Raw genomic sequence first — 10117 nt, 5'->3', positions numbered from 1 at the left:
CATGGACGGTTCATCATAATAGTAGTAAGTGTTGTTAGAACCATCCATTTGTTTAATTCAATTAGATAATTAAACGATTTCTGATTCGATTGATTTTTTACAGAGATGATCTTTAAAGGCTAATTTAAGATATGGACCGTTAGATTATAAATTTATTAAATAAAAGTATGTTAATCGACAATGGGGGTGAATATGCTCATTCACCCTAGGGGTGAACCTAAGAATTGTTCATAACCGTAGCAGGTTATTCATGTGGTACAGCAAGTTATTGCGTGCCTAATATGGACATGAGAATCAGAAACTCCTTCTCCCACACCTCACTAAACTCGTGAGAACCAGAGAATTGTTCTGACCAAGAAAGCTAAGGCTGTTGAATAAAAGCGTTACCAAAATTTAATTTTTTTTGCCATTTTTCTATTTCGAAAATGAGTTCCCAAGTTTGCTATAAAAACCCATGAAATAGTTATTCAAAGCAACACAGCCTCTCTCTCTCTATGCCTATCTCTCTCAGGTGCTTAGGCAAACACAAGCCGACTAGACAAAGCCCCCCCGTTTAACCAGGGTTAAAATCCAACCCCTATTAAAGCTCGAGCCTTTAAACCACGGTCCAATCCACTTGAGGAATGATTTAGAGTCCCATGCGAAACAAAACAAAAACGAAACAAACCCAGTTTCTCCTCTATAGCCTCTTGACACTTTTGCTTTAAAGGCCAAAGCTTTGGTTTTTAATGGCGTCCTTGGTCAGTTTTTGAACATAAACAGACTCCTGTTTGGTTTTTCCGGGAAAATTGAACTCAACTGTCACTTTGCCGGGAATGGTTTCAGTGCCCAAGACTGTTCCTTTATTGCCTTATTATCTATTTGCTTCCTCATGATCCCATTGCAGAAACTGGTGTGTCTTCTTTTCTCCCAACGCTTTTCCTTGTTTGAATTTAGATTCTGCTCTGTTCTGGGTTCTCTCTGTTACTTGGGATTTTTGTTTTTCTTTTGAGATCTGAATTTAAAAGTCATGGCCTTTGTTGAATGCATGCAATTTTAGCTGTTGGGTAGAGGCCAGGAAAGATTTCTCCTTGCATGTTTTGGGACCATTTTGGGGGCGAGATTTGATCTGGGTATTTAGTGGGGGATTGAATTTTTGTGTTGTTTTTGGTTACAGAGATGAAGATGGAGATGGGTTTAGGTGGTGGGGTTTGGAAAGATGAAGATAAGGCCATGGTGGCTGCGGTTTTAGGCACTCGGGCTTTCGATTACTTGATTTCGAGCTCTGTTTCTTCGAATGAGAATTCATGCATGGGCATAGGGACCGATGAGAGCTTGCACAGCAAGCTTTCAGATCTTGTGGAGCCTCCAAACGCTTCGAATTTCAGCTGGAACTATGCGATTTTCTGGCAAATTTCGAGGTCCAATTCTGGAGATTGGGTTCTGTGTTGGGGGGATGGGTCTTGTAGGGAGCCCAAGGAAGGTGAAGATTCTGAAGCTTCGAGAATTCTAAGTCTCAGGCTCGAGGATGAGACCGAGCAGACCATGAGGAAGATAGTGCTGCAGAAGTTGCACACTTTGTTTGGGAGCTCAGATGAGTATAATGGTGCTCTTGGGTTGGACCGAGTTACAGATACAGAGATGTTGTTCCTTGCATCCATGTATTTTTCGTTTCCGAGAGGGGAAGGTGGCCCGGGCAAGTGCTTGGCATCCGGCAAGCAGGTGTGGCTCTCGGACTTGTTGAAGTCAGGGTCGGATTATTGTGTCAGATCGTTTCTGGCTAGGTCTGCTGGAATCCAGACCATTGTTTTAGTCCCAACAGATGTTGGTGTGGTTGAACTGGGTTCAGTAAGATGTATACCTGAGAATTTGGAAATGTTGCAGTCGATAAGGTTATTATTTTCGACACAGGCCTCACTGACAAGGGCTAAGCCAATGGCAGCCTTGCCAGTAATGAGCAACAAGAGAGATGAGATTGTTGCACATCAAAATCATTTAAGCACTGTGGAGAGAGGAGGGGAAGGAGTTCCCAAGATTTTCGGCCAAGATTTGAACTCGGGGAACCCAGGGCGCACTCGGTACAGGGAGAAACTTGCTGTTAGGAAGGTGGAAGAGAGGCCGTGGGATGCCTATTCCAACGGGAACAGGATTGCGTTTTCTACTCCTCAAAACGGAGTTCATGGTTCAAGTTGGGGGCAGAGTCATGTTGGTGTGAAACAAGGGAGTCCGGCTGGGGTTTATGCTTCTCAAGGACCTGTGAATAATTTGCAGGAGCTTGCCAACGGAGGCAGGGATGATTTTCGGCTCAAGCCGTATCAACCGCAAAAGCAGGCGCCTATGCAAATTGACTTTTCCGGGGCTACTTCAAGGCCTTCGGTGGTTTCCCGACCCATTGTTGTTGAATCTGAGAATTCAGATGCTGAAGCTCCATGCAAGGAAGAGCTGCCAGGTACAGCTGAAGAGAGGAGGCCACGGAAACGGGGTAGGAAGCCAGCAAATGGAAGAGAAGAGCCCCTCAATCATGTTGAAGCAGAAAGGCAGCGTCGGGAGAAGCTGAACCAGCGCTTCTATGCTTTACGAGCTGTTGTGCCAAACATATCCAAGATGGACAAAGCATCTTTGTTGGGAGATGCCATTGATTATATCAATGAGCTTCAGGCAAAGCTTAAGGTCATGGAATCTGAGAGGGAGAGTGTAGGAGGCACTTCAAGAGATACCTCAGCTTTGGTAGCTAACCCAAGTTCAGAAAATCAGATCCGGGCTCCCCATGTTGACATTCAAGCTGTGCATGATGAGGTTGTTGTAAGCGTGAGCTGCCCTTTAGATTCACACCCTGCATCAAGAATCATCCAAGCATTTAAAGAAGCTCAAATCAGTGTTGTTGAGTCGAAATTCACCGCAGCAAACGATTCTGTGTTTCATACATTTGTTGTCAAGTCTCAAGGATCTGAACAATTGACAAAGGAGAAGTTGATTGCAGCATTTTCCAGGGAATCCAACTCCTTACAATCATTGTCACCAGTTGGTTAGTACTGAGAATTGCAATTAACATAGCCCATAGGTATTATTGTAGTGAAGAGCCCATTTAAAAGTTTCTTAAGAGGTTTTGATATACAGCAGGGATCCTGAAAGGAATAGCATTGCTAGCTAGAAGTAGAAACATAACTACCTTAATGACCAAGTAGTGAGCAAATTTTCTGTGATTATTTTATAGCATACATATGTTCTCGTAAGTATTCTTGCAAGGCCTATTACATTTCTAAGCTTAACCGACCCTAAAATTGTCGGTTGACAAGAAGCTGATAGATTTCTTTTGTTTTTTCCAAATGTTAGTTTTGCTGAAATTTTGTACTTTGCTCTTCATATGCTTCTTACCATCATTGCCATCGTTTACTGTTATTCTTATCATTCCATTATTTGTATTGGATATGGTGTTATATAAATCGACTTCATGCTTCTTGTGTCCTCCAAGGAATTGAAGGAAGTTAAATACAGATTCTACATTTAAATTTGATTTGATTATCTTGGGATTTCTCTTCGTTGTAAGCCTATCACCTTTGTTATCCTAGCTGAAACTGTTTGATGAAATGCTTCTGCACTGAGAAACATTTATGAAATCCATACGCTGGTTTATTCTCTTCTCATTGTTCTTCTTCATCTACTTAAATCTGGGTAAATGGATGATGAATCATCAGAAGAATATTGATCCTTCCATGTGATGAGTTGGGTTTTCAGCAAAAAGAAACATGTTTCTGTATTCCAAATTATATTTCCTTTGTCAATTGCACCAATCTGAGGATGTTACACAAGTCAAATTCACTGCAGAATTACTCGTCACTTAGTGGGGGTCATTGTGAGGGGCAACATAAGCTTGACTTATGGTTACATCTCCTTGTTCAAGCATATGTTTCATATTTCCTACTTATAATTGAGATGCCGATAATATCTTTAAAATGTGGCCTTGGACCAGAAGATTTGGGTCACATTTTCCTCATTGGTTCTGGTATTGTCAACTTTGCTTTCCCATGAGTTACACTTAACCATATTGGTTGACTAAGTTATAAATTCTGTTGGTTGCTGTTTCAATATCGAAGATTATTTGCTTTCTTTTTATTTTATCTTCCTTCTCCGATGCTTTTTTTTCCCCCTCATCTAGTAGTGTTTCTCATGATCATCGAAACTGTTTTTACTCCATTTCAAAAATATGATGTTAATTGTTTATCCACTATCAGAGCAATAATTAGGGTTAGGTAACAATAAATTTCCTTTATTCAAGTTACTGGCTACAACTGCACTGATGTTCAGAGCTTTTGGTAAACTGATTAATATATTTCTGTCTTGTGGGGAAACATTCTTAAATTCAGTTTCTTTATCTTTTCCTCTTGTTTTAGCAAACAAGTGACCTTTGCATAGATGCACATGAAAAAGGGGCAAGGAATAGATCCTGTTCTCAAATTCTAGGCCATCCCTTTAGATATTTCTCCTTTCTATAATGGTGTCGAGGTATCTCCAATCGTACCAGAAAAGAATTTGAGCAGAAAAAGCATAAAATTATTTACCGCATGGTTCCAGGATTCCAGCACATACAGAACTAACAAAAATCTAAGTACACTGAACAAACAATAAGGGTGGTCCAATCACCAATGGCACCTTCATCTCTTTGACTCTCTCCCTACCAATCAAGGAGAGCACTAATGAGAGAAATCATGTGCTGCATGTGTGTCCTAAAAAAGGCTAAGAGACTATGAAAAGTTAAAGGCAAAATAGGGTAAAAAAAGGAAAATCTTACAAATGCACATAAGCATCATTTAAATTTGGTAGTGAATAATATCTTGGGCTCTTAATCAGTAAATCCTCTTATGCTGCCATCATTATTTTTAGAACTAGGATTGGGTTGCACGTTGCTTGCACCCCACAACAATAAGTGCATTAGTTACCTGCATAGTCTAAGCTTTTTCTGGTTTGGTTTGGTTACTTGCAATTTGCAAATATGCAGAAACATGTGGCCAAATTAAATGGAGGGCCTCCACAAGTTAGGCATTTTCTTTATGCTCACATCACTTTGCTGTGTTTGGTCCATTTGGGAACTCCCTTCTCAGACTTTTCCTCTCGGTAGTTTTGGAACTGAAAGTTCCACAAAGCTGCATATTGTGTGGTGTTTGTAGCGTCTAAGAGCTATAAAGGCAACTATCTCATTCACATGTGGAAATTGTGTTGGTTAAGTACCGAGTGCATCTTCTTGTGTTGGCCAATTTTCTGATGGTAAAGCTACTTCTGCTGAAGCTGCAGAAGCTCAGGCCGTTCTTCTTGGTCTTCGGTTGGCAAAGTTACATGCTATTGACTCTATCTCTATGGAAGCTGATTGCCTCTCTCTCATTTCAGCTTTGAAATCTCCTAAAGGAGGGGTGTCTTGGTCTGCATCTTCTTGGTTTTGTCAGATCAAACATTTTGCCTCTTCTTTTTCTTCTATTAACTGGTTTTGGACCAGTAGGGAAGCTAACAGGGCCGCTGATTATGTTGCTCATCTTGCTTCAAGGCTGGAGTGTCCTCTGAATTGGATTCAGAACCCACCTCCAACCCTCTATCACATCCTCCAATCTGATGCAGTTTCTGCCCCCCCTTGAGAGTCTGTTCCTTGGGGTTTAAATTCTGTCTTTTCTTTTGCTTTGTTTGGTTTCTTTGTGTGTTTGTAATGTTACTTTCTTTGCCAAAAAAAAAAAAAAAAAAAAGTACCGAGTGCATCTTAAAACCATACGTTCAGGTTTCTGCGCAGAATTATTATGAAGTAATAGTCTAAACTCATGTTTCCAGAGTTTCGATTCTTCAGAATACTATAGAACTTTCAAATGGAGAAATTCCATATTGTCATTTATTTGGGTTAAGAAAACTCATACTTAGAATTTGAAATGGAACCTTCCCCCAATTCCATGATATCTAGCATGCATTCAACTGTTGACCAGAGACCAGTGTGCAGGAAAAACGTACCATATTCAGACTAATTCTCAAGAATGGCTTTGAATTCATTAGTCAATGCATGCTTACCATTAGTCCACAAATCAATTAGTTGAAAAGAAAACTTATACGTATAAAAGCTAGGGGATTCTAAGGACTTCTGAGAAGAAGAATTTGACTGATTTCATTTGTTTGTACTTTGTAACATATAAAATGGCTCTTGACAAGCAAGTTCCAAACCTTTTGTCCACCAAGAATATTAATTGGATATGATTTCCCTAGCTACCGTGTTGGACTTGTTTCTGCCGTCCGAAGTATAAAAATTATTATCTTGAACTTGAAGTTCTACGTACAAAACAAAATTGAACACAAAATTCTTGCGTATGTTTCCAAAAGGGAAACCGTAAACAGCTTATAAATAGCCATTTGCTTCCTCCATTAGGGTCCTCATCCAATGCAAGACTCACTTTATTTTGTTGTAAACTGTTTTTTTTTTTTAGTTGAATGGTGTTAGACTTTATTGATAACTAATAAACAGATTAAGGAATACATTTCTCAGATTCTATTACATCTTGAATGAATGAAGGAATATTAGACCAAAAGAAAGCTTGATCAAAATCTGCAGCATGAGCTGCCAATTTGTGTGCAGCCATGTTTTCCTCTCTTCTAGCATGAATAATTCTAACTTGCACCTCTTTCAAATCTTGTCTGAGGTCCTCATATAACCTTCCAAGAATAGAATAATTTTGCACCTCCTCCTGACACACTTGTTGCTTCAAAACCAAACAATCAGTCTCCAAAATTACTGGACATAGACCATGTTCCATCACATAACCAACTGCTTCCTTACAAGCCAAGAGCTCGACATGTTCAGCAGACTGAACTCGAGTAACTACCTTCCCCACTGCTCCCAAAAAAGTCCCTTGAGAGTCACGGACTAAGAAACCAATTGCTGCTTTGCCAGAGCTCAGACTAAAAGCTCCATCAAAATTCACCTTCAACCAACCCACAGGAGGGCACTGCCAATTCAAAATTTTCCTAGTTCCCTGAGAACCATGTAATTTTGTATTGTGAAAAATAAAGTTACTCAGTCTAACAAAAGACATGAGAGCTATATGACGAGCTAAAGTGATTTTGTTTTCCCATACCCTATCATTCCTTTCTTTCCAAATTCCCCAAATAAAATGCAACAGTTGATCAAGGTCTGTTTTTGATAACTTCCCAACACACAAATTCAACCAATTAAGAGCATCCATCTGATCAGAATCCCCCCCAAAACAACTGCCAGCAATTTGCAAATTGGTAGACAACACTTCTCTAGTGAAAGCACAATCTCTGGTAAGATGAATAATTGTCTCCACCTCATTGCAAAAAACACAACTCTGAGATTCTAAAATAACATTCTTTGATGCCAATCTGTCTAGAGTAGGCAGAATATTATGACAAATCCTCCAAGCATTAACCTTTGCCGTGCTAGGGATTTTGGCATGCCAAATGTTCTTCCACACTCTTTGATTACTCACAACAGAAGGAGAAAGAGTAGATGCAGTTTTAGAGAAAGCATGACGATATGCAGATTTGACAGTAAACATACCTTGTTTCCCCAAATGCCAAGTCAATCTATCATCCGGATTTCTAGCACTCAAAGGAATTGCTAGAATAGCTTCTGCATCTGAGTGTATAAAAGTGGAACGAAGTTTATACTCATCCCAAGAATTAGGAGGAATAATCAACTCACTCACCTTGGCCAAATTATCTTGCACCGGTCCCAACAGCTGTGGTTTATGAGTAATAGTATTAGGAATCCAAGAATCCCGCAACATGAGAACATTATTTCCATTCCCAATTTGCCAATGAGCACCTTCAATCAATAAATTTCGAGTAGAAAAAATGCTACGCCAAGAATAAGAAGGAGTAGCATGTTCTTCTGCATTCCAAAAAGAACCATTAGGATAATATCTAGCTTTGTACAATTGTGCCACAAGAGTATCCGAGTTAGAGATAACCCGCCAAGCTTGCTTCGCCAACATCGAAGAATTAAATTCTGATAAGCTCCGAAAACCCAAGCCCCCCTCTTCCTTGGCATGACACAAATCATCCCATTTCTTCCAATGTATTTTACGTTTATCATCTGTACTCCCCCACCAAAATCTAGCACACATCTGCTCAAGATCTTCACAAAATTTCTTTGTCAATTGAAAGACACTCAGAGCATAATTAGGGAGAGCTTGAGCCACCACCCTGATCAAAATATCCTTACCAGCACCACTCAACATCTTGCCTTGCCAATGCTTCAGTTTTTCAGCTAACCGCTCCTTTATATAAAGGAAGGTAGCTGTTTTCTTGCATCCTATGTAAGTAGGAAGACCTAAGTATCTCTCATGGGACTCCACCACTTCAACACCCAACAGATTAGCCACTCTATCTTGCTCACAATCTGCAACATTCTTACTAAACACAACAGAGCTTTTATGAAAGTTAACCACCTGACCTGAAGCCCTTCCATATGTCTGTATAACATCTTTGATATGAAAACAAGCTTCCGGAGTAGCTTGAGCATATAGCATACTATCGTCTGCAAATAACAAATGATTGACAGATGGTGCGCCTGTGCAAATAGCAATACCAGGTAATAACCCCAACCGTTGCTTTTGTTGTAACAATGTCGAGAAGCCTTTTGCATTAATAAGAAACAGATAGGGTGATAATGGATCCCCTTGTCTCAAACCCCTTGTTGGAATAACTAGGCCTCTAGGCTTCCCTCTAACCAGAAAAGAGTACCTCACAGAGCAAACACATTGCATAACAACATCTATCCATGTAGAAGCAAAGCCAAATCTCTCCAAAACCTTGCGCAAAAATACCCATTCCATACGATCATAGGCCTTGCTCAAATCCAACTTCAAAGCAATATACCCAACTTGACCTTCCCTTTTGTTATGGACAAAATGAGCTACTTCATTAGCCACTAGGATATTATCCGTGATCAGTCTCCCAGGCACAAATGCACTCTGAAAAGGAGAAATAATAGATGGCAAGAAAACCTTCAGTCTGTTTGCAATTACTTTAGAACAAAGTTTGTAAATAACATTACAAAGTGCAATAGGTTGTAAGTCTGCCATATTCTCAGGATTCTGCACCTTTGGTATCAAACAAATGTGAGTAAAATTAATCTGTTTTAACAAAGAACCAGTGTGCAGAAAGCTTTGTACTGCCTCAGTAACATCTTTCCCAATATCCTCCCAATAATGCTGAAAAAACAATGGAGGCATACCATCAGGGCCAGGAGATTTCGTCGGGTACATCTGAAATAAAGCACACTTGACCTCTTCTTTTGAATACGGGGCACATAGCTTTTGATACATATCACTAGTAACACACGGCTGAATTGCCGCTAAGGTCAGATTAATTGCGTCAACATCAAGATCGGTGGCAGTAAACATTTTTGAAAAATATGAAGTCACAATATTCTCCATACCTTCATCATCATCTTTCCACTGCCCCTCATGATCAAACAGTCCCAATAAATTATTTTTGCGCTTTCGATTAGCTGCCTTCCTGTGAAAGAAACCTGAATTTCTATCACCCTCTTGCAACCAAATAACCTTGGCCTGTTGCTTCCAAAATGCCTCTTCCTGCGACAGAATATCCTATAAAGAAATCATTAAAACTTTCTTCTCATTGTAAACTGCCTCAGACATCGGCTCATTCATAAGCACTTCCAATCTGCTCCGAATATCCACCATCTGATTTTGACACAGTCTAAATGTATCACGCTGCCAAGATTCCAAGGCATATCTCGTGTTAATTGTAACGTCCCGAATCCAAATTCACCGGTTTACTAGTCATTTGGACAGTAAACGGTAATTTGTTTTACTTTTACTCTTTTTCAGCAACTTTAGTAGCCCTAAAAGTTGACTTTTTGTTCGGGTCAAAATTTGGGAAAATGTTCTTCATGGAAGTCGTAGAGGACGTTAAACCGAGCGCGTGCATATGTGGTGCGTAAAAATCGGAGTTCGTATGCGAAAGTTACAAGCGAAATAGTAAAGTTACTGTTCATTGGTAGAAAGTATAAATTTGAAAATTTACTGTTGCTGGGTAATTTCTTTTCTCTCTCCCCTTCCCCGCGTTTTCTCTCTTCTCCCCGAATTGTCGCTCTTTCTCCCTCTCGCCTGCAACTCCGGCC

At 40.0% G+C, this 10117-nt stretch overlaps 1 protein-coding gene across 1 annotated transcript; it reads left to right on the top strand.

Moving 5' to 3' along the window:
* The first annotated feature begins 488 nt into the window (after positions 1 to 488).
* LOC133713973 (transcription factor MTB1) lies at positions 489 to 3390 on the top strand. Its single transcript, XM_062139989.1, has 2 exons — positions 489 to 892; positions 1157 to 3390. Exon 2 carries the CDS (start codon positions 1159 to 1161, stop codon positions 3007 to 3009), a length of 1851 nt encoding a protein of 616 aa, XP_061995973.1. The 5' UTR covers positions 489 to 892; positions 1157 to 1158; the 3' UTR covers positions 3010 to 3390.
* The last annotated feature ends 6727 nt before the right edge of the window (positions 3391 to 10117 follow it).

The sequence above is a fragment of the Rosa rugosa genome, chromosome 6 (genome assembly GCF_958449725.1).
Source record: "Rosa rugosa chromosome 6, drRosRugo1.1, whole genome shotgun sequence".
Taxonomy (NCBI): Eukaryota; Viridiplantae; Streptophyta; class Magnoliopsida; order Rosales; family Rosaceae; genus Rosa; species Rosa rugosa.
This window is presented reverse-complemented; position numbering and strand designations above follow the sequence as displayed.